The 24,917-nt window shown below is 39.2% G+C and overlaps 1 protein-coding gene across 1 annotated transcript; it reads right to left on the reverse strand.

Moving 5' to 3' along the window:
* Positions 1 to 2,290: 2,290 nt before the first annotated feature.
* LOC120440730 (B-cell receptor CD22-like) lies at positions 2,291 to 15,048 on the reverse strand. The gene is made up of 9 exons (XM_039613913.1): positions 14,918 to 15,048; positions 13,505 to 13,810; positions 13,197 to 13,430; positions 5,356 to 5,460; positions 4,949 to 5,161; positions 4,509 to 4,850; positions 3,726 to 4,071; positions 3,593 to 3,650; positions 2,291 to 3,458 (listed from the first exon to the last, which is right to left on the reverse strand). Exons 1-9 carry the CDS (start codon positions 14,970 to 14,972, stop codon positions 3,192 to 3,194), a joined length of 1,926 nt encoding a protein of 641 aa, XP_039469847.1. The 5' UTR covers positions 14,973 to 15,048; the 3' UTR covers positions 2,291 to 3,191.
* Positions 15,049 to 24,917: the final 9,869 nt, after the last annotated feature.

Genomic DNA, 24,917 nt, shown 5'->3' on the forward strand with positions numbered 1-24,917 from the left:
ATTAAATAAATATGTGGACACTACCAAGCTAATGAGGAGCGGTGACGCGCATGGAGATGCTGGTTTTGCTCACTACAATTGTAGTTAGAGTTTGAATTCATTACTGAGGATGTACAGTGAGTGACCTCTATATATCTTGAAAAGCATGTCTGAAATACTCGTATGAAAGCATATTTTGAGTGATTTTAACTGTGTAAATGCTGTGAGTAGTAGGTTTTGAGTGATTGGGTGTGATTTGTACAAAAATAATAAAGAATTAGTAATAATAACACTACAAAGGTTCATAGTAGAGTGAGTGAACGAGTGGAAGTTTGAGAGAAAAGGTGATGATTCCTGATGTCTGAAAGAGCTCAATTTAAAAGTGTGTGTGAAAAAAAGGTGTATCGTTTTTAGATCAAGATTTAGTAGAATTAAAGAGGTTTTATAGACTATGAATACAATGAAAAACAAAAGAGTTCGATTAGTCTGCAGAAACAGGAAATATGTGTGCCTGTGGTGTGTCAAGACAGCTCACAGAGAGAAACAGAACTCTATGAATAGAATGAATAGACAACACATACCATAAGAGATAGTTTGAATTTAGAACTCAGTGATATGATGCGTGAATTAAACCTTATGGCAATAAACACTTGCAATGAAGAAAGCAGCTTACACTCAGTTAATATGAACGCAAAGCCTTGATGCCATAGGAAATTTGTTTTTGTTTTTGTTTGTTTGTTTTGTGAGTTTGGAAAACAAATTTGTGATCATACTTGTGGATCACAGTGACATATAATGATTAGGCACATGATTTAACAATGACGAGTTTTAGAGCTGTGAGCTATGAGCTATAAGCAATGCAAAGTTTTTCCTAACTTAAAAGTTTGAAAAATGTAAGATGTATGAATTCTTTGAGAAATAGGAATTGCCTAAAATGCCTTAAGTCAAAATGTAGTGTTGCATCTACACAGCAGATAGAGTTGTAGAAGCGAAACCGTTGACATCCTCACACACGCAGGCCAAGATATAAATATATACACTGACAGACAGTATGTTTTTTCAGCTGTGCAACACTTTGAGATCTTCTAAAGACACTGTTAGAAGTAATTATATTGCCAAAACAGTTCAAAGGTCACTGAAGGCAATAACTTGGCAGACCAAAGCCGCAAAAGCAGCAGCACAACAAACTATAGACACATTAATGTCTGGCTCCTCAATGCAAATACCACTTGATGTGCTTATAAACGAACAGAAAGCCGCACCAACTAGAGAACAAAAGAAGTGGTTAAAATGTGGAGCACAGCTAGAAAGTGGTTTGATGACTCGTAATAGCAAACCAAAGTCCCTACACATATCAGCAGCATTATTGTCAACAGGAGGGGGGGTAGGAGTGGTAGATAAAATCTCAGAAATTTGTCAAGTGACATGGCTGAAAAAAAAAAATGAAGATGAACTTTTGCGAGATCTTGCAAAAGTAACTCGGGATCTCGCAAAACTTTTGGCTGGCGGCCTCTGAAGGATGCGACCTATTGCAATAGTTCATCTTGATTTTTTTTTCAACCAATGTCCCCTGCGGGGGCTCCATATCTCAGTGCCTTTTGGAGCAATTTTAATAAAATTATCTGACAAATAATATACATAATAATACAATAGTATAGCTTTCTAACCAAGCTGAGCAGTTTACTCTCTTGTTCAAATATAGAGACTTCTGGCAGCTGAAACAGCCAAAATATGGAGTCCAGACAGCATATTAAATGTACAGTCTGTGGTTGAAGCACATAGGGAAAATGCTGTCCTTTTTTGAAGTATATAAAATTCACTTTTAGTGTTTGACTTTTCATATTACTTATTCTTTCAGATGACTGAGAAATTAGCACTTTCTCACCTCTCTACCTTAGTTTGAATCCAGACAATTTTCATTGCCTTTTTGAAAACATCACTATTACTGTGCAGCCGTCTATCTTGTTCTGGACTTTAGCAGTTTGGGGTCTGTCCTCCAGAGGTCAGCATTATCTCAGCCCATAATTTCAGCAGCAGTGGTTTGGCATTCACTGAGGCAGAGTCTTTTCTGCTAATGTATTTGGCCACCTTGCAGGTTATGTTTTGGATGATATTTTTCACAATTTCATGTTTTCATTTAGTTTAACATGTGTGAACACCACAGTTCTCTCTTCTCAGTAAATTGCAACTAAAACTGCTTGTAGTTCTCTCTGTGTGAAATGATCTATATACTGTGATTTTATGTAGTCGGCTTTTGCTGCCTTCTCTCCATTCCATAAAAAGTTCATTTAAAATGTCAGCACACTCATTATTGTAGTTCTTGTGGAATGCACTTTTTGAGCTGTATTTGCCATCATACATCATCTCTGAGATCACAGTCATAAATAACATTAATACAGTGACTGTAATATCCTAAATCCAGCAAAAATTTCTGGCACAACTTCACCTGCTTCCAAGGTGCATGGAGAGGATGAAAGAATTTTTTTGATATCCTAAATCCAGACAGAGATAGGCTCTGTGTCTCAAACATTTTTCTAAAAGTGAAAAAATGGGCAAGAAGAGGAAGTGTAAATTAAGAAAAACCAAAAGCAACATGCAAAATTCCCCTAGCACAATGTAATCTACAGTTACCTACTGATACAAAGGTTTACTGTATTATACTGGGAAAACATGTATCATTACTAAATGTTTTCATATTTTCATCAAATGTTATCAGTTAGTGGAGTGAGACCAGAGACCAGTTCAGGAAAAAAATCTGTGACCTGTGCTAGAGCCTAAGAAGCTTTTTATCCCAAACAATAGTCTGTTATAGCTAATAAGAGAAACTGTTTTTGTCGGAACTGAGTCGTCTACAGCAATTACAAGTATGGCTGATCCTATAGCAACAAAACAAATGAAAAAAATGAAGGCCATTGTTCAGAGGAAGGATTAAATCTAATTTCTGTAACCCTTCTTGTTGGAGTCATCAGGAACCTTCAAATGTGTTTTTGTAATTACACTCACTGCCACAAGATGGAGAAAAGCACTTCAGGCTGAAGCATAATAAATGCTAGAAGAAATGGCAGAGAATGTCAGAGAGACATTCACTGTTACAGCTGTCAACAACTGACTATTTTTGTTCTGATTAGGTTGGCTCAGTTTCTGGCGAGTTCTTCAGGTTGTACCCCGCCATGACAGCTGGGATACTCACCCAACAAGTCTGAATCGGATATTTACTGTTGAACACGGTGTCTGTCTGACAGTTCTATAGTAGAGTAAGTCTGTAAGTCTGTGTCTGCTGGAGTGACACCAGATGCTCCATCAGAGCTGAAGCTGACAGCAGCATAATGGACAGGCTCCTGTTCTTTGTGCTGAACTGACTGTAAGGTGGAATAAAGAGGAACCACATGATTGTTTTTAAAGTAGACTCTGCTGTAGTAGACTTCATCCTCCTCCTTTGGTTGTGCTGAGATGTCTTCATACACAGGACCAGGACTGAGCTGATGGGAGATAAATCGCATTACATTCCACTGCACTTGAAACTTGACTCCTTTTACTGTATGTTGGCAAAAATGAAATGACCACTGGAAAGATGAGACAATCCACAAAGTTTTCCTTTAACCCTAATATTTACCTGTTCAATTTGGTCAGACCTTTCAGTTGTTGGAGACTGCCTAGAAGTTCTCTTTTTCCTGGTTGATAAAACAACAGGAACATAAGTGATTTCAGAGCACAGATCGAATACATTGTTGTCAACCAACACTTGCCTAAATAAACAGGAGATACTGAGAGGTATTAAAACCAGCAGAGCAGCAGAAACTCCTGCAGCTGCTGGTGTCCATGTTCCTGTGATACTTTGGACAGTGAGAGTCTTTGGAGCAGAGCTGATATCTTTGTTGGTTTTCACAGCACAGGAGTAGCTTCCTGCATCCTCCCTGCTGACTGGGTCTAGGATCAGATGTTTGTTCTGGTTCTCTCTCGGGGTCAGAGGTCGACTGTTCAAGTACCAAATGTAGTTTGTGTTGTCAGTCAGAGGACAGCTGGTACTGCAGGTCAGTGTGACTCTCTGACCCTCTGTCACCACTGCAGAAGGACTCATCTTCACTCTCAGCTCTGAAAGAGGAACATTGGTTAAAAAAACAAAACAAAACAGAAATCTCATATCAAATCTCTGTGTTATACACATGAAATTTTATTTTTGAATGAGGCTTTATAAAAAACTGACCTTTAGTCCTTCTTTTATGTGGTAAAAGGTATTTAGTAAAGAAGGCTATTTAGGTATAAATTTGAGGTATTTGTACTTTTAGTTTTGTGTAACTTTAATCTCAATCATTTTAGAATTTTGTAGTTTTGTAGAGTTGCAATTAAAACACATCATGTATAACTGACACTGACAGAAACAATGAACACTTTAACGATGATTAAAATAATCTAAAAAAAAATTATTAACTTTTTAAATTTAGGATTTTTACTTTTATATTTCTTCCACCTCTGCTCCTGTTCAGACATTAATGAGTAAAGTCTGCTGAGTGAGGAGTTTATAGATTTACCTGTGACAATCAAAAAGACTCCAGGCAGATCAGACTGTGTCCATCCTTCATGATCTTTCTGGAATCTGAATGTGTATCCTCCTGAGTCATTCTTCTTCAGGTTGTTGATGGTCAGGATGTGTTGGTTCTTCATGTTGTCCTGATACTCCACACGACCCGCAGCTTCAATCAGCTCTTCAACTTCCACTTCATCTTTTCTCCATTTTTTACTCCAACATTTAAACTCTGGCTTCATGTTATCAGGATGTGAGTATTCACTTGTGATGTTGACTGAAGATCCTTCCAGAGCACAGATTCTCCTGCTGACATAATTCACTCTCCAGCAGTTTTTATCCTGAACACCTGAAATATAGATGGAAGATTTAAAGTTGTTTGATTGGTCTGTATGCTGACACTGTTATTTATAGTTAACTGAAAAAAATGAGTTGTGTATCACTCACAGACTTCTGGAGACTGAAGGTACTCGTGGTCTTTCACAGCACATGAGAACTTGTCTTTTGCAGAGCGATTAATTGAAATATTTTGATTCCTGTAGTTTCTGCTTCTGTTGTGGTACCACATGTACTGAGTTTCAGGCTCAGTCAGTGCACAGCTGGTGTTACAGGTCAGTCTGACAATATCTGATGTATCAGAAGATGTTTCAACATGAATATCTGAGAAATGAGATGATGTATACATTTTAGTTTTGTTTTCATTAAGAAAAAATAGAAAAGCAATGAAATATATGTTTGTAGATGTGGTAATAGATATGTTAACAGAGGTCATGTGTAAGCTTCTTTTTTAAATGTATTTAACAAATATATTCGAAGTTCGGTGGAATATGTTTCCTTATTTGTGAAAACTTCACCTCTGGGATATGTGATGGAGCACGGCTCATCTACTGATGTCTGTCTGTAAGAACACATTCTCCCTTTAGCATAGGTCACACTGAAGCAGGTCGCTGTGATGGAACCTGAAACAAAGAAAAGATATTGATTGAAAAGATTCACTGTATGACACTTTTCTTTAACTAAAGTCCTTATGTATCATCCTGATACATACTCAATCATCCAGGTAAGCAAATCCCAAATATTCAGTTTCTCTGGACGTAGCGTTTTCAGTGGGAGAAATGTTTCACTCTTCCTCAATCTTAGCCAATTGCAGGTTTCCCCAGCATTATAAACAGTGCATTAGTATAATGACTGACACCACTGACTAACAATGGTCTGCAACATCAGAGTCATGGTCATTAATATGCAAGATGTCATGACCACTGCTCAATGGCCATGAGTACCATTCAGAGAGTTGGGGAATGGCTGCAATCACAGCATTGCAAGATGGTGAAAGATCAAATCAAATCAAAATTTATTTATATAGCACATATTAAAAACAACAAAGTTGACCATAGTGCTTCACAGTCAGTAAAAGCATGAGACAATTAAAACAAAACAATAAGAAAACATGGCAGGAAACAATAGGTGACAACACAACAAGCCAGATAACAGCCAACTAGTTAGAATCAAAAGCCAAAGTAAAAAGATAGGGTTTTAAGACGTGATTTAAAAGACTGGATAGACTCAGCGGTACGAATATGAACAGGGAGGTTATTCCAGAGTCTAGGTGCTACGGTTTTAAAGGCCCAGTCACCTCTTGACTTCAGTCGAGACCTAGGTTGTGCTAGGAGCATCTGATTGGAAGATCTTAGTGCTATGATCTTAGTGACTGGAAGATGTACCTTTAGGCCCCCTCCTCGAATTATTCCTAAAAGTCTGCAAATAAGATCTTCAGTTAACGGCCTACAAGAAACAAAGATTTTTAAGAATGCACAGAGCCAGTTGCTTAATGAACAGAGGAGACACAGAATTTACCATTAACATGCTAAAAATCAAAAGAGGAGCAGCTCAGACAGACATAAAAAGCTTCTAAATGAGAGCACTCTTTAAAAAGTGCTTGAATTCACTGAGAACGCTCATCTACCACTGCATGAAAAGTCTTAGACCAGGTGTAACACTTCTGGAGTCGTTACAGTACACTAGGACCAGTTAGGTTCTACTACTGGAGTAGTAGCGTGTAATAAAGACCACAGACCAGAAAATACGTTTAAATTGCCGGCTTGTTATTTTGTGAAGACAGAGAATACACAGTTAACACACATTACATAAAACATTCAAATTCACATTTAAGGAAAACAAGATATTTTCTTTCCCTTTTTTTAGTTCAGTAATTTCTGTTAATTTATCCTATTTATTTCAAAACCTTTTATTTGGCTTTAAAAGGATGTTATTTTCAACCTAGGTTATTGTTTATTCATTTCAAGTTCTAAGTTCAAGTTTATCCTTTGATCTATTTGCATTAACACTGTGTTATTTTAAATCGAGTTTAGTTCTTTTAGCCCAAGATTTAATTTAACCTTGGTCTAGGTTCACCTTTAAATTTCAACCAGTTCTTATTTTGTTTTAACCCAACAAAATTATTTACATTCCCAATAACACCATTACAGCATTAAAATGTAAGGTTGACCAAAATAAATAACAAAAAACGTGTAAAAACTGAAAACAATTCAGCAAAAGGCTGAACAAATCCCTTAAACAAACAAATAAACAAAAGAAAATTGTCTCTGTGTCCCAGGGTTTTAATAGTTTTGCAATTTTCATTAGTTTTTATTTTTATTTCGTTTTGACTTCAGATTTTCAATTTTATATTAGTTTTAATTAGTTTTTACCAATTGTTTGCTAGTTTAGTTTAGTTTTTATTTTTTTGAAAATCCTTAGTTTCAGTTTAGTTTTGATTAGTTTCAGTTATAGTTTTAGTTGTGTTTGCAATAATTAAGTGTAACAAAATCCCAGTTTCATCATATCAGTCATTCTCTTCTGCTTATCCTTGGGTATGTTGCTATTCCAGCTACCATACCCTGCACCCTGGACAGGTCGCCTGTCTGTCGCAGGGTTAACACGCAGAGACAGACAACTCACATTCCCACCTATGGGTTCTTTAAATAAATAAATAAAGGCAGATGAACAACCATTGATACCAGGCAACTATAAAATGTATATCTTGGCCCCAATGAGACTATTAACTCTTGCAGCACCGGGTGTTAAGGGAATTGACTCACACAGTTATGTAGATATCCCAGTCCTGTTGTCTCGGGATGCATCACGCTGCCTTGCCTGGTGTTAGCTTCTGTTTCTGGGGATGAGGGTTGAGTGTGCTCCTTACCTTCTCCAGGTAAGCTAGGTTAGCCTTCTTGTGTGAGCTTTTCAAGTGCACTTTAAGGTTTGTGGGATTTCTTTCCCTTTAGAAATGTCCCTCATAATTTGTCTCGTTCCACTACAAGACACTTGCTTTATCCAAACACAGTCATATTCAAAGTAATCCCAAATTGGACTCTGACGCTTTCTCCCGACTTTTGTTGACATGATGCTACGCGTGGACGGAGCGGCAACACAGACGACCCGACTGAGGTACTTGCCACCTGCTGGCATAATAAGGCACAGCAAGAACATAACCTGGAAAATACACTTCATTCTCACCCTAGACTAACGTATGACACATACACATCAACGAAAACTAAACACATTTTCTCTATAAATTCAGTTAATTTTAGTTAGTTTTGTGAACGGTCATTTCAGTTTTAGTTAGTTTTCCTTTTATTGCAAAGTCTCGTTTTTATTTTTATTTCCGTTAACGAAACTGTTTTTTATTCGTTATTTCGTTAGTTTTCGTTAACGATAATAACCTTGCTGTGTCCTTTAACTATTAATCCTGGAATTGCTCTGAATGGTTATCCAGTGCTTTGAAAGTCCACTGTTCTTTTGCAGAAGTGTATGGATTAATCCTACCAGGTTTTTAGCGAAAGAGTTCAACGTCCAGCAGGGGGCGGTTTTCCTTTTTCCTGCTCGGTACAGTTCAATGGGTCCGTGGGTGGCTCGCCATCTTGTTTCTCGCTCAGCGGATCAAACTCCGATTCTAGCTCGGCATTTCCCGATCCAAACCTTAATGGCCAAGTCCCGTTCAGTTACGTTCACAACGTCACCAAGGCAAGGACAGGTCGGAAAAACAAAAATACATTCTCCAGAGTACAAAAATGACTTTATGCAGACTTCTGGCTTGTTTTTTAATATTTTTTCACTCGTTTAGGCAGCAGCTCCGCAAGGACTGTCTGCATTTCTCCCTCTCCAGCATCAAAAAGAAGGAACAACCCGATTGGGTGTGGCTGATCACAGGAGTCACGCTGCAGCGTACCCTTTCACAATAAGAGTCTGAACACATATTTTAGCCATTTTACCTTAATTAACATAAAACACCATAAATTAGCAAGTTTTTAAACCTTTTAACATGTTTTTAAACAAATGAAATCCTATACCATGAATTATATCATTGCTGATGTTTTTAATGAATTTTCTAACCATTATGTTCTATTAATTGACCATTTATCACCTGTAATATATTTCTTATGACTGTTTTTACTAACAGGCTTTTGTTTATTGACAACTATGTTAACCAGGGTTACACCGGCAACAAAAAAAGTTTGGTCTGAGTTTTGTGCATCAGAAACACCTGTCAAATACGGGGAGTGTCCTCAGTCGCCAGAATAGAGAAGGACGCAGTTTTGTATTTTTTTATAATCTGTCCTGTTCAGCAGTTGTAGCAAAAAAAATTATGGTCTGAATGTTTTGTAGTGCCAGACATTTGCTTTGCAAAGAGAAGCACTGTAGACTCTCTGTAGGTGTCTCTTACTACTGTTTGTGTTTTATTTATTTACTTTATTATTCATAGAGTATTATTATCCAGTGGATATTCTGATGGAACAGACGGGGTAAAGGCCAGATTGGCAAAAAAAATCAAAGCAGAGAAATAGAATGTCTGTTCATTAATGTTTGTCAGAGAACGTACTTCAAAAATTAAGGTGAGCTTGTATAGCTCCATTAGAATCACGTTTTGCTCCTCTGCTAGCTTTGCTGTTGAGTTGTTACTCCATTTGTAGCACTACGCTTTGTTCCATAGGGCCAGTGTTGCCAACTCCTGAGTAAGGAAAATCGCTATTGGCTGTCCTAAAAGTCGCTAGAAGTCGCTAAATGACGTCATCACCTAATTTGCATAATTGGTCACGCTAATGTAATTGTAACCTATGTTGTTGGAGAGAGAAATAACATCGTGGAAGAGACATAAAGTGAGTAAAGAACGTCCTAAATGCATTTAGTTTATTTAGAGCTACAAATTAAATTTCTTTTAGCAATTATTGTTTTTTTTTTAATGTCACAATTCCAACCCTGCTCCTTTACCCGGGCTTGGACTGGTAAAAGTGATCCGAAATAGGCACTCTGGTGGAGTTACTTTGTGTGTGTGTGTTTATAAGTAGTTTTAAACCTTGTGATCCACAAAACAGCATAAGAGTAAAAGAAGAACTGACTGTGTTACAGCACCCGCTGCTTGTTGAGAGTAAAAGCGATACGCGCTTTCACGTCTTTTTTTAGTGACTTTTTTAAGAAAAAAAGTCGCTAGGGGGTCTGAAAACTCGCTAAATATAGCGACAAAGTCGCTAAGTTGGCAACACTGCATAGGGCTTTGGAGCGTGATGTCACAGGGGTGGGCGTGGAAAGGATTTTGGCCCGATCCGCCATTTTCGGGTCAGTGTTGCCAACTTAGCGACTTTGTCGCTATATTTAGCGAGTTTTCAGACCCCTAGCGACTTTTTTCTTTTAAAAGTCGCTAAAAAGACGTGAAAGCGCGTATCGCTTTTACTCTCAACAAGCAGCGGTGCTGTAACACAGTCAGTTCTTCTTTTACTCTTTACTCTTATGCTGTTTTGTGGATCACAAGGTTTAAAACTACTTATAAACACACACACACAAAGTAACTCCACCAGAGTGCCTATTTCGGGTCACTTTTGCCGGTCCAAGCCCGGGTGAAGGAGCAGGGTTGGAATTGTGACATTAAAAAAAACAATAATTGCTAAAAGAAATTTAATTTGTAGTTCTAAATAAACTCTAAATGCATTTAGGACGTTTTTTACTCACTTTATGTCTCTTCCACGATGTTATTTCTCTCTCCAACAACATAGGTTACAATTATATTAGCATGACAAATTATGCAAATTAGGTGATGACGTCATTTAGCGACTTCTAGCGACTTTTAGGACAACCAATAGCGATTTTCCTTACTGAGGAGTTGGCAACACTGTTTCGGGGTCTAGCAAGTGAAAAGGGAGCGAAGGCACACACAACAGCCGTGGTTCGTATTTGCTGTGTGGTCGGCTGCAATGTTCGATCGCACGACCGGCAAGAGAATAAGCTTGAAAATGGTTTATCTTTTCATTCTTTCCCAACCTGGAAGCAACATGAGGCAGCTCGTGTATCGATGTTACCAAACGAAGGCGTCTAGCCTGGATAGCAGCTGTGAGACGAGCTGATATCCAGCTCTCTTCCATCTCCAAATATCTGTTGGTGCTCCAGACATTTTCATTCCGGTAAGTTCTAAATATGTTCATATCACTCTTTATAGCCTATTAGTTTTATTTTCGATGCGCTTTGAGGTCATAGCAAATTAGTACAAACATCCTACTGAGTGATTTTGCAGAACTACCTTCTATTTATAGAGTTGCTAATTATTTGGCATTATTGCAGCAAACCAGCCTATGAAATGGATGAAACACATCGTGACTGGGTTCCAGCGCTACATAACGGACCTGCTTCAAACATACCACCATGCCAATCAGATTACTTCTTCCATGTGAGGGTGAAGAGGTGACCCTTCTGGATAAGATGGTGAAGGTTTGCTGCGTTTGTTGAACAGTGTTGTAGTAAAACCAGGGAAAATGAAACTTGCTCCTGTTAAATATTCTTAAGTCTTTTGCTGTATAAATAGTGGGGTTTTTTTTTTTCAAAAGATACAGTAAATAATGTTAGTAGTGGGTGATATCATGTAAACACTGTCATGATTTTATGTAAACATTTTGTCTTTTGTAAACTATAAATGACATGGATTCGACACTGTAACTGATGTGATGTTCTATAAAGTGGTTTTAATAATAAAAAAGGCAAAATTAGTTTGTTTCTTTTATTCAATTTTTGAACAGTGGTACTCAGTCAGTACATATTCAGTAAATGCAAATTATTTACATGGCAGTGCACTTCAGGCATAAATCTAGACCCCTAGACAAAACATTATGGCATTGTAGCAGTGACAACTCCTCCACAGTAGCAGGTGGGATTTTTCTTTTTTGAGGACGGCTCCTTTTACCTTTCACTACGGATGGTCTGTTTATGTTTTGATCAAGAGCCTTTTTTTGGGCAGCTGAAGAGAAGTCTATCTTATGGCCAACCTCTGACTGTATCTTGGTCACATAACCCAGCAAAACCCAGTATGCAGGTTCATCTGTAACAGGCCTTGTGCCACGGATCAACACTCTTGCTTCTAGATTAAACAGAAGAGCAGCGACATGGGTGCAGGTCTCCACGACTCCGGCCATACAGGTGCAGTGGGCGGCTTCAACCTTCCCTGTGATGCTCACAGTGACCCATGGCTGCAATGCTGTTCATTCAGTCTTTGAGAGTGCAGTACCTGAAACACACACAGACAAAGTTCACTTAAAGACAAGAACTATGAGCCAAGGCCGACATAAATGTGTTTTATCTACTTTATCATAAATGTAACAAAGTGTTTAGAAAGTTAGCACATACATGTAATTTTTCATTTCTTTATGTGTCCATCTATAGAACGCTGCATTTTATAGGGTAAATCTGCCTGTTCTCTGTCAGAAACCTGCCTGCAGAAAATGAACCTAAAGTATGTAATGCAAGGATGTAATCACTTTAGGGATGGAGAAAGCATAAAGTGACAATTATGAATCACTTAATATGATAAGGAGATTCTGCAGGTCATTAATCAATGTATAAAACTAAAGATGTATTTTTAGTGACACAGGATACAAATATTGAAGCAAGATCTATAATTAGAATTATTTATAATAAATATGAATAAATCAGTGCAATTTCTTTAACCATAAAGAATAACTAAATCCTTCAGGACAATGTCACATCAATGCACTGAACTCACTATGTTATCCCTCTAACAGCCTCCACATGTTCTCACTGTAATTTCCCCTCATGAATGAATTTATGCTGCACTAATCTGAATGTTTGCAGGGAAATCAAACGCATTTCACACGCAGTACTCGAGCTGACTTACCTTTGTTTGAATGACAACTTGTACGCGCTGACTTCACAGATAAGGTACAAAAATATGTCAGGCTATAGCGCTTGCTCTTCAGGGTTTCTACTCCACGGCAGTGTTTCATACGGGTCCACATTTCCAATGCACGCAATTTTCTGCAAGTACTGCTGCTTCGCCTCTGGACGCAATCGGTCTCTATACCGTCCGTTTTCTTTGGAGCTGCTTTTAAGCATGATTCTTGTCGTTGTCGTTCCAACACTGTGTCTCTTTTGATTCGTAGACCCCGAAAATGGCGCCGCGCTTCGCGGCGTGACGTCAACTCCAAAGCCCTATTCTTCCCCCTGGTGTCCATCTAATAGTTTTGGACACCAGGAGGTGTAAGTTTATGTTACTTTTGTAGACATAAATAACTGGTTTTAGTTTGTTTTTGGAAGAGTCACTTTTTCACCATGTCTTCCACTCAATAGCACCACCGGAAGTCCTGTCCTTTATGACCCATTGTGTTTGTTGTGTAGCACAATAAACATCATGACTCACCCACAGAGACTTCAGGGGCTCTGAGATCCTCGTAGCCTTTGACAGCACAGGAGTATGTGACTGCTTCCTCACTGCTGAGCAGCTCTTGGTACCAGGGAGACCAGTCCTCATAGAGAAACTCTCTGTTCTTGTACCAGATGTAGGCTGCAGGCTTTTCAGTCAGAGGACAGCTGCTGCTGCACATCAGTGTTACTGTCTGTCCCTCTGTGGCAGGAATCACCTTTACCTGCAGCTCTGAGAGGATGATGGATAACAACTTATATAATGATGTCATTTGGAAAGTAATTAATCAGTAAAAGTCACTGTACCTCCAACAACTTGAAGAGTAATATTACTGAGTGAACAGAGTCCTGGACTGTCTGTAGTCTTCATACAGCAGTAAGTGTTTGCATCACTCTCTCTTAGAACATTGATGGTTAAAGTTGGGTTTTTCTCTTCAGACATGTTGTACGTTACACGTTGTCCATCCACAGAGAGCTCACTCTGAACATCCTTGTAACCATCCCAGTCTATAGTGAACCATTTGGTGCTTGAAGTCAGATGTTGATGTGAGCAGTGCAGATTCACTGATGAACCTTTGAGAGCACAGATCCTGCTTTCTCCTCCATTAACACCTTTAACACAAACTTTCATTAGCGAACAGATGAGCTGTGATTGTTGCTGTTAGCTTACATTTAAAGTTAAGAGTAAATGTAAAACAACTTAAACATTAGAAAGACAAACTAACCACCTCACCTTGCTGGGTTAACTTGTCTTTATCAAAGAATTAAAATGACGACAGAGTGACAGTTTCATATTCAGTTTAATTTTACACAGTGAAACTTAACTTCCTGTACATGTGTCTTCCTCTTCATGTATGGGTATGCTGTGTCTTTTGACATGAGAAATTACATGCAATCATTTGCAATATTATTTACACCACAAAGTGTATTTTAGTACTTTGTGTTGTCTCTACAGCATGCTGTTGTCCTTAATCACAAGTTCAAGTTTTTTTTTTTCTTTTGTGAGAGCAGAAAGCTGCAGAGGTGTTAAAACTGTTTTCTGTATCTGGTTTATGATGGAAACACGTCTGTGGTGTCAAAGAATCTCCAGACTGATGCTTAGTGAGCATGAACAGCTGTAATGATGTAGACCTTACTCTGGTGTAAACTGCAGCCGCTCTTTGTATCAATGTAAAGGATCATGATATTTCAAAGACAGCAGTACCAAGCACTGTTTCATGGGAATTTGTAGTTCTTGTGTTGTGTGTCAGGGGCTTTAAACTGATTTTAACAGCTGTTTTCTGTTGGTTTTACTGTGTAAAGCTCCATCTGGGCTGAGAGTGGACTGTTCCATTAATGATGTTCTAATGACAATATATTCATTCTGTGAGCTGAAAAAAGCCATTTCTGATCTCTTTATATGTTCATGGCTCTTAAGAGTTCAAGTGTGATGAGTCCTGTTTGGTTGCTGTTCAGTTTTCCCTCAGTGGATTAACAAAACATTCATTACAAACATGTGCAGATTATTGTTTACACCTGTTTCTACTCTGTTCCAGTCATTCAGTGATTATATTATTGTCCTTTTATGCACTTCAGGAGCTCATCAAAGCAGAACTCCTGTTGCCTAACAGTGAATCTCATGTTTTCTAACATCCTTTAATAACTTTTATAAGTTTTTCTACAATTGAAACATTTTTATAGTCTTTAGTCATCATAAGGAGTAGAAAGAGTCATTCCTACCTGAGAGACACAGAATCAAACCCACCCCAAAAAATCCAGCTTCTTCCAAGATCATGATTGCTGTAGATTTTAGCTCCTAGTCTGAAAGTTGTTTGTTTGAATCTTTAAAAGCTGAATGCGCTCACAGGAAAGGCTGAAAACAGAACTGACAGTTGTGAACATCACTGCATCTAAAGATAAACTCTTTGCAGCTTTAACAGCATTAAATCACTTCCTCCTTTTTAGAAAGAACAAACCTCTAGTAAGAAATTATGCATTGCAACAACTTAAGCAAGGACAGAGACCACAAATACACACATAGAAGGATAATTAGGGCGACAGTGAAGATATCTGGGGAGAACGAGACACAAGTGAGTGAAATCACTCCAGATTAGCCAAACAAATAGAACTAAATACAAAGCACAAAAGACAAGAGACTATAAAAATAAAACAGGAAATGACTAACGCTGAGACACAGACTCAAACATATAGACAAGACACAGACACAAGATTGAACGAGATGAACGAAACCAGCAAAATGCTACGTAAACAGGCCACAGAGACCCAACTCAGACATGACTTAAGAACTAAGACTAAAATGTAAATACAAGCAGTGAATGGTAGAGGATATCGTAAAAGGCAGAGAGAAACTCTCTGTTCTTGTACCAGATGTAGGCTGCAGGCTTTTCAGTCAGAGGACAGCTGCTGCTGCACATCAGTGTTACTGTCTGTCCCTCTGTGGCAGGAATCACCTTTACCTGCAGCTCTGAGAGGATGATGGATAACAACTTATACAATGATGTCATTTGGAAAGTAATTCATGAGTAAAGGTCACTGTATCTGCAACAACTTGAAGAGTAATTCCATTGAGCCAACAGTTTTCTGGACTGTCTGTAGTCTTCATACAGCAGTAAGTGTTTGCATCACTCTCTCTTAGAACATTGATGGTTAAAGTTGGGTTTTTCTCTTCAGACATGTTGTACGTTACACGTTGTCCATCCACAGAGAGCTCACTCTGAACATACTCTGATCCATTCAAGTGAACCATTTAGTGCTTGAAGTCAGATGTTGATGTGAGGAGTGCAGATCCACTGATGAACCTTTGAGAGCACCGATCCTGGTTTCCCCTCCATTAACACCTTTAACAGAAACTTTCATTAGTAAACAGAATTATTTCTGCTGTAGACAACAGTCTTTATTTGTAGTTAATCTTTTGTTTGCTTCTTTTAGTGGTTCTTTGTACTTAGTTTTTAGTTTGCTTTCTCAGCCAATAAAGCTGCCACTTTCAGTTCATTATTCCATCTCTGAGTCCTGCATTGGGTCCTACCCCTGCCCACCACACAGCTCACCTTGGCAAAGATTCCTGTTTGGTTGCTGTTTAGTTTTCCCTGAAATGCTTTAACAGAACATTCATTAGCAAATGTGTGCAAATGTATCTTGTTTACACACCTTTCTACTCTATGCCAACCATTCAATGGTGGTAAAATTGCACCAGAAAAGATCATAATCTTTTACTTTAATACATTTCAAGAGCTTATCAAAGCAGAAAATTTTAACATCCTCTTGCTTAACAGTGAATCACATGTTTTCTTACATCCTTTAATAACTTTCCATAATTTTTCTACAATTGAAACATTTTACAGCCTTCAGTCATCATGAGAAGAAGAAATAGTAATTCCTACCTGAGAGGTACAGAATGAAACCCAGAAACAAAAATCCAACTTCTGCGAACATCATGACTGACATAAAATCAATTACTAATCAAAAAGTTGATTGTATGTCTTTACAGCTGAATATTCACACAGGAAAGGCTGAAAACAGAACTAATGTCAGTGGGCCTACAGATAAACCGCATGCAGTTTTATCACAATTAACACTTCCTCTTTCATGATGGTTTTTAGAAGGAAGACCCCTAATTAATAGCTTTATAACACAACAGCATAAATTCACTTCTGGATATTTTTAACAACATTCTTATAAATTTTATAATTATTATTAACATTAAATAACACAGTTTATTTTTTTGTACTTCCTATCAGGCAAGTATTTTGTTTTAGAGCACGAGGTACATAGTTGTTATTTTATTTATTTCTAGTCGTATGCATCGTATGCAGCAGCACAGCTCTCCCAACTGCTGTGCACCTTTTTGTGTTTGTGTGTTTTTTTTAGATGTCATGTTCATTCAATGCAGGCCCTTCTATCTGCCTCGCAAGCTAACAGTAGCCATAGTTATAATTGTTTACATCCCCCAATGCTAACATCAGCTCAACACTCAACCACCTCCAACTTATTATCAGTAAACAGCAGAGAAAGCACCCAGAGGGCATCCATATTGTCGCTGGGGACATTAATAAGGCATGTTTGAAATGTGCAGTCCCCAAATTCCACCAACATGTTAAGTTTCCTACCAGGAGTGACAGGACACTGGACCATGTGCACAGTAATATCCACCAGGCCTACAGACAACCTGACCACCTCTCTCTGCTCCTCATCCCTGCCTACACCCTCCTCAGGAAACAAACCCCTCCAAGCACCTGGGTCTTTAAAACATGGCCAGATGATGCTCTCATCAAACTACAGGACTGTTTTGATCTGACAAACTGGTCCATTTTCAAACAGCAGGACCTGGAGACCTTCACTCATTCTGTCCTTTTGTACATTAAGTGCTATGTAGAGAATGTGACCGTGATTTTTCCTAAACAAACACCTTGCAAGATGAATGAATTATAGGTTCTGATCTGAACTCCCAATTCAACCTTCAGGCTGAGGAACAGTTCTCTGTACAGCACTGCCAGATCCAACCTGAGGAGGCGCATCAAACAGGCCAAGGAGGCCTACAGGAGGAGGTTAGAGGGCCTACTCACTGACAGCAACCCCTGCCATGTGTGGGGAGGCATCCAAGCCCTTGCCAACTACAAAGGCCAGAGCCCTGCAACACTCGACATCAGCCTCAAACTTGCAGATATGCTCATCACCTACTTTAGTCAGTTAAAGTCCACCCCTCCCCCACTCCTCCTTCACCAAGAATATATATATATATATACACCAATATTTTTCAATACACGTGTCCATATTTATGTCTCCAAATTATTTGTATAGTGCACTTTTTATACTGTAGTCTTTGTACAGTTTTAATTTTTGCTGCTTTTGTCTTGCACTGTCCACTTTTCTGCAATGACAATGCAGATTTTCCACTTGTGGGACTAATAAAGACAGATTTGCTGTGTGTGTGTGTGAAACATTTGCATTTGTTTACTCTGAGTAGCTCAGATCCAAGGCAGGCCAAACCTCTGTGTTACAACCTTCAGAAATGCCTGCCATATCTATACAAAAGACACACATTCACAATATATGGGTACACAAGTCTGTTTTATTTCAAAGTGTTTCAAACTTTACAGCGGTTGCAGACCCAGTGTCCATCATCCCTGCATTTGGCACAGGTGAATCTCTGACATGCTGCACAGGTAAACCTGCTGCGAGTCCTGTTGCAGCTCTCTTGCACCTGGCACTGCGTTGTCTTTACAGTCCCTCGCACAGCAACTGCAGCAGCTTCAGCAGCCTGCCTCTGTGCTAATATTTCCTTGTGCTGCATGAATCGGCAATGAAGTTCCTTAGCTAAAAGACTCAGAAACAATTTTGTTTTGCCTGTCCGCCCTGTACATGCCTTGTACAAAATGTAGGCATTCACCACCGCCAGGTCCAGCATATTATAGAAAACCGCTACTGGCCACCTGTGTGTTGCTGCTCTTATGGAATACATCCGTCCATTTGGTCCAAAACGTCTACACCACGTCTTGGTGCATGGAACTTAGAACACACACAGTCTTGTTTTTTTTAGGTCCATAAATTGTCAAGGAGACACTGCCACTTCTAAACACTGAAGTGGAGAATTCCTCTCGCTGTGCAGTGTCTTTTGGAAGTTGAGGAAGTTCACGCCGGACTTTATTCACCGTGCTCAGTAACGTTGTTTTGCGCTGCAGCAGTCTGTGCGACAGTGACAGTGAAGTAAAGGAATTGTCCGTTATGACGTTTCTCCCATCATCCAAAAACAGCTCCACCAGTTTCATGACCACGTTCTCTGCCAGCCTCTCTCCCTTCTGACGACTGGGGTCCTTTCCCAAGTAAGGAGATGCACTGCAGACATATTTGGTCTCCAAATCCGTGGCCATCCAGAACTTGATCCGAAATTTGTCTGGCTTGGTTGCAATATACTGTGTGAATGGACAACGAACCTTGGTAGGGAAAAGCTGTTGATCTATGGTCATGTGTTCTCCTGGAGAGAAACTCTTAGCACAGTTCTTGTTGAAGCGTTTCCAGATGTCGGAGATCGCCGCATATTTGTCTGTTTTCACCCGTTCTGCCCGCGTGTCCTTGTCATCAAATCGAAGGTGTTGCATAATTGAAATGAATCTATCTCGGGGCATTGTCTCTTTGATTACTGGCACCAGAAATCTTTCTGACCAGTAATCCACAATGGCACCAGCGGGACACATTACTGCTCTTACAAACAGAATTAAAATAAATGCCATCAGTTCATGAATTGACAAATTCCAGTCCAGCTCTGTTCTGCGGGCTTGATGGACCGTACACTCCCTGATGGTCTGCAGCATTCCAACGTCTAACAGGCAAAGGAAGCTTTGGAGCACACTTGTAATTTTACGCTGTCCGAAGATAAACGAGTAGAGAATGGTGAATTTACATGAACCTCACTCTAAATGGGGTTATATAAATATCATATGCACTATGGCAATGACAAACCTTAGCAGACTCTGTGGGTCCAGCTTGCGCAGTGAAGCACAAGCGATTTGCTACTGAAATGGGCATTCCAGTGTCCTCCTCTACCCAAACAGTGCCGTCTTTTGCCGTGTGGCTCAGACAGGGCTTCCCAGTGCCTCTTCTGTGGAGTGTCCCGAATTCGATGATTGAGGTATGAGAACAAACAACCACTGGTCCAGATGAGTTCAGTCAAAACAATGATTTTATTAAACACACGCGTGGGAAGATTTACACGGTCACATCATCAGCATAGATCTCCGCTAGAAAGCACACTTCAAATGTTTTTTATATGTCAGGGTTTACGCCCCTTCTTGCGTCAAGCAGATACATAACATGCATAAATTACAGTTAATGACAGTTGCTACATCTCCTTTGTTGACAACCTTTAACACACTTAAAGAGCCATCTTCAACCGTCTTCGCTCCAGGTGTTTCCTGTCGTTGTTCTTCTTCACTCTTATCTCTGGAACATCATGAGCACATCCTGTACAAAACTGTTGCTATGCAGGTACAAAATGCAGTTACAAGCAAAAAGTGTCTTACCTCTAACCTAGAAATGAATCTACGTGTTGTCTGTGTCTGTAAGCGTGTTTGCATTGACCTTTGCTGCACTCTGTCACCTTTCACAATAGATCATCTGGACAGTCCCGCCAGATGAAGCTTATGACCCTCAAAAGACTGAATGCTAATTCTTTATGAGCCCATTTGCAACATGTATAAGAAAATGATTATGACTACTTCACTTAATAAAAGTTTTACCAAAATACCACTACTCAAGCTTAATAAAATGATATATTTCCCACAGGAAAGACAATATGTTGGGTTCTTGTTCCGTCTCCTTTTCAGATTCTTCTGAGCAGGTATCAGTGGCCTGCTGGACACTGATACCTGCTGGTTTTTCCTAACGTGGCAGTGATACAGAGGCAATCCTGATGTGCATTCTCAGAAATGCGAAGAAGAAATGATTCTCCCGCCTGGGTCTGTCTGATTTTATGCACAGCACTGTGCTGTAGTCATGCAATGCCACTCCCTCACATACACAGAGACAATGGAACAATGGAAGATCTGTGCTGAGAGTCAAGAACTCCATTGCTGAATGCAGGGACGATGGCCACCGGGTCTGCAAATGCTGCAAACAGACTATGAAACAGACAGACAGACAGACTGTGAAGGAGAGTAACCTGAGACAAAAGGCAGGAAGATGAAGAGATGAACGTGGAACTGAGGGACAGAATTTAATTTTTATGTTTTGTTTTTTTTAATTTTTGCTATTTTTACACGAACAGGCAGAGGAGAGAACATGCAAAGGTGGAGAGATCACACATGTCACTCATGTCATTGTATTAGCAACTTTTCATTCTGTTTTCACACAGTGTTTTAGAAATAAAACAGACTTGTGTTTCCATATATTGTGAATCCGTGTCTTTTATATTTGCAGGTCAGTCAATGTGTGGGATATTTTGTATAGATACGGCAGGCATTTCTGAAGGTTGTAACACAGAGGTTTGGCCTGCCTTGGATCTGAGCTACTCTGAGTAAACGCAAACAGTAAATGCAAATGTGCCAGACCTTGTTGGGATTAAATTATTTGAAGTGCCTCATTTCTATGCTTTTTTAACTAAAATGCCATATAACCATATAGTGTAGTATTAAGTGGACATGGCCCTGAAAAATAAAGGTATTAGACTACATGTCCTTGGGGGGTAGAAAGCTGTAGACTCTCGCTCACGGTTGCCTGGGAAAATGTAGATAACAGGGGACCATCTTCTAGTGGAAAGTTACTGAGACACTGTTGTTTAGACTAAAGTGAGAGAGCTTCTGTAATAAAACTGTTAGGGGCACACCACCATTTTGAGATCCGCGACAACGTGTCGTGCAGGACGCATCTCCCTTCTAGAAGTATTGGGTAAGAGAATAAAGTGTGAAATGGTCTACTGAGCAGTGTTTTGTCTTCCATCAGATGCCTCTGAGGGATCAAAAGAACTCGGTGAAGTGTTGATATTTAACAACCTCAAAGATAATGGGTGGTTTGCACAACAAAAGCAGGAGGAGAATCGAGCTGATGACCTGTGGAAATCTCAGCAGGGGCGAATAACACCTCGGGACTTGCACCAGAAAATAAAAAAAGTCAGTAATTCTGGTAGGTGTTAGGTTCAGGAATTTACGCGAATTTGTGCATGAATTGGCAATCCCCTGTGTTGTCCTCTGTGTCTCCCTCTGTGTGACTGTGTATATAGTGATGTGAATTAATGTGCTTTGCTCCCACTCTTTGTGTTCCATTTTTCCTCTTTCCATCATATTCTCTCTCTCTGCCTCTCTCAGCTGTCTCTGTATACTTTCTGCGTTATGTTTAAGGTCCGTGTCTTGGTGTCAGCATTTTCAGTTTTGTGTCCTCCCCGCTCTGTCATGTGTAATTGTCCTCAGCTGTGTTCCTTGTGTGCTTCCACTTCCCTCATTACCTTCTGTGTATTTATGTCAGAGTTCCCCTCTATTCCATGTCACGTTGTCCCTCATGCTGTATGATCCTTGTGTGCCTCTCTGTGGACTTTTAGGTTATATTTTCCCAGTCAAGTTTAGTTAATCATTAGTTGTATCATTTCCTTAGTCTACAAATAAAGTTCCCTTTTGAGTTCATTCCGTGTTGTGAGTCCTGCATTTGGGTCCAATCTCCTGCCTGCACACAGCGATTCATGACAAAACTACCCACTGACGGTGAGTATAGGTTCAGATCAAGTAGAGCAACATCAGTGGCATTATTAAAAAAAAGACGTGTCATCCTTTTATCCTGTTATCCCCCCAAAACCCCATCCCCTTTGAGACTGTCTGCTCCCCAGCCAACAAAAAACAAACCTAAACTCACCAAAACAATTGAACATAAAAAACAACAAAGAAAGAACAATATATTATCCACAACTGCACCAAAGAGTAAAATAGTGAAATGTGGATTATTAAACAATATATCTAGATTATTAAACAATCTATTCTAGCAGACTATTCTAGTCCCTTTTAGTACATAAATTAATAATTGACAAAAACGATCAATTAAAATGACCAATTTGTTAATAATTAAAAAGCTGATTTACTCGCCTTTGTCAGAATCTTTGAAGCACAGGCCAAGGGGTGGCAGGGATCTTCCACTCCAGTTCATTAATCAACCAAAGACCTAGACAGAGTTTTAATTAATTTGAAAGCCTGACACTTAGCCTTGTCAACCCTCGCTGGAAAGCTCAAAAACAGTTTTACTTGTTGTTAATTGTCCACCTGGGCCTTACACATAGTTTCTGTCTGATTTCTCAGATTTCTAATCTGATTTAGTGCTCAGCTCACATGAAATAATCATTGTAGGTGATTTTAACATCCATAATTGTGTGGTAGAAGATGTCATCTTTGTCATAGACACTGTCATAGACACATAGACACTGCAACTACAGACTAAAAATGCAATAAATTAATATAGTACTACAATGTGGTACTGTACACTAAATGTGTCAGATTACACAAACTGGTACCCACTTCAATATATTTTTATTTATTTTTTGTGGAGAGGTTCCACACCTTCCAGTTCCTTGGTGTCCTCATTTCTGCTGACATCTCCGGGAAACACAACATCTCAGCGGTCGTCAAGAAGGTCCAACAGCGGCTGCACTTCCTGAGGGTCCTCAGGAAGTACCAGCTGAACTCCAGCCTGCTGCTGACCTTCTACCGCTTGTCCATTGAGAGCCTGCGAACATACTGCCCTCTCCACTTCCTGATGGACATTTATTCCTCCCGCTGCCTCAGCAGAGCAGCAAACTTTGTCAAGGACAGTTCCCACCCTGGTTTCAACATGTTCAGCCTGCTTCCCAAGCATGTTTGCACTGAGTAGGACATTGTACAACTGTATAATGACAGTAAAGCCATTCTATTCTATTCTAATGGGTTATTTCAACGGTTATGAGAATGCATCATTTTTCGAAAGATATAATTACACACTAACATATTTATGATTGTATATTTATGACAACAATTTTCTTCTTTTTTCTGTAAAAAAACCCCCGACTGACTGTACCTTTAGAAACGTTTGTGCTCACCTGATGTAGTGGAGATGCAATATTAAGTTTCGCCAGTAGATGACAGTAACAGATTGGATAAATGAGTGAGTAGCACAGTAATCATAGCAGAAGCAAGAAACCACAGTTGCAGGGGAGAGACAGCCAGGTGTACATGTAAAGGTAAGCTTTTGAGTTTCTTTTTATAAAGTCTGGAAACATAGGGGATCCCAAGTTTCAGACTTTCTTGATAAAAAAAAACCCCCTCATCATTTCCATTGGATCACAGCTGATCACAGACTTCAGCTAGGCCAAAGCAACCTCACCTTTTTCATACGCACCCATGTTGATTGTTATATATGCAGAATTTGATATGGAGTTATAGCTCCTTAAAAAATGTAGATAAAAACATACATAAAAATAACTGGTGTCTTAAATATTTTTAGAAACAGTGTTGTTCATTTATTTTGATTTGGCCATCTTCAAGGTGTGTTTCTCTTTAAAGGTATTTCCATTACACTGTGTGCAGACTGAGTACCCAGCTGTCTCAAGAGGGCCGGTCCTGGTGGACATGTTGTGGGAGACCCAGATGGATCTGTATGAGAAAAAAGGAGATCCTCTAGTCTCTGGCAAAAATACACGTAAACAACTGTGTAGTTTTCTTTTTTTTCTCATACCACACAAAGGTCAGAAGGTCAGTCAGAAAACACAGGGTCAGGGATTAATCACTTTGGCAGGAATCCCCTTTACCTGCAGCTCAGAGAAATATAAATAAATTACATGAATACACTGATTATTAAAGTAATTATTTTGTTTGTTGGTAAAACCATTGTACCTGCAACACAAAGATAAAATCTGCTTTGCTGACAGTTTTGTGATTTGTCAGCAGTTTCTCTGCAGCAGTAAAAATGTTCACTGCTCTATGTTAGACTGTTAGAGTGACGTTCCTCTCTGCTTCCATGATGCTGTACATAATAGGATCACTTTATTTAGGGGCAGATCCACTGATAAACCTTTCAAGGCACAGATTCAGGTTTTTTTTTTCCAGAACACCTTTACCACAACATTTGAATAACAAACATTACTGTTAAGGATTAGAAATTCCTGTTTTCTAACATAATTTCATAACTTTTGCATTTACATTGAAACCACAAACATCATGACGGTCATCATGAGGAGGAGAAACAAGAAACACAGAATGAAAACCCAAAACAAGAC

The sequence above is a fragment of the Oreochromis aureus genome, linkage group 6 (genome assembly GCF_013358895.1).
Source record: "Oreochromis aureus strain Israel breed Guangdong linkage group 6, ZZ_aureus, whole genome shotgun sequence".
NCBI lineage: Eukaryota > Metazoa > Chordata > Actinopteri > Cichliformes > Cichlidae > Oreochromis > Oreochromis aureus.

Excerpts from the sequence above, each read along its gene's own strand:
- LOC120440730 (XM_039613913.1), bottom strand. The coding sequence starts at position 14,972 with ATGATCTTGGAAGAAGCTGGATTTTTTGGGGTGGGTTTGATTCTGTGT. Across the intron at positions 4,851-4,948 it reads CCTTCAGTCTCCAGAAGTCT|GTGTTCAGGATAAAAACTGC; the intron begins GTGAGTGATACA and ends TCTATATTTCAG. Across the intron at positions 4,072-4,508 it reads AGTCTTTTTGATTGTCACAG|AGCTGAGAGTGAAGATGAGT; the intron begins GTAAATCTATAA and ends TTCCTCTTTCAG.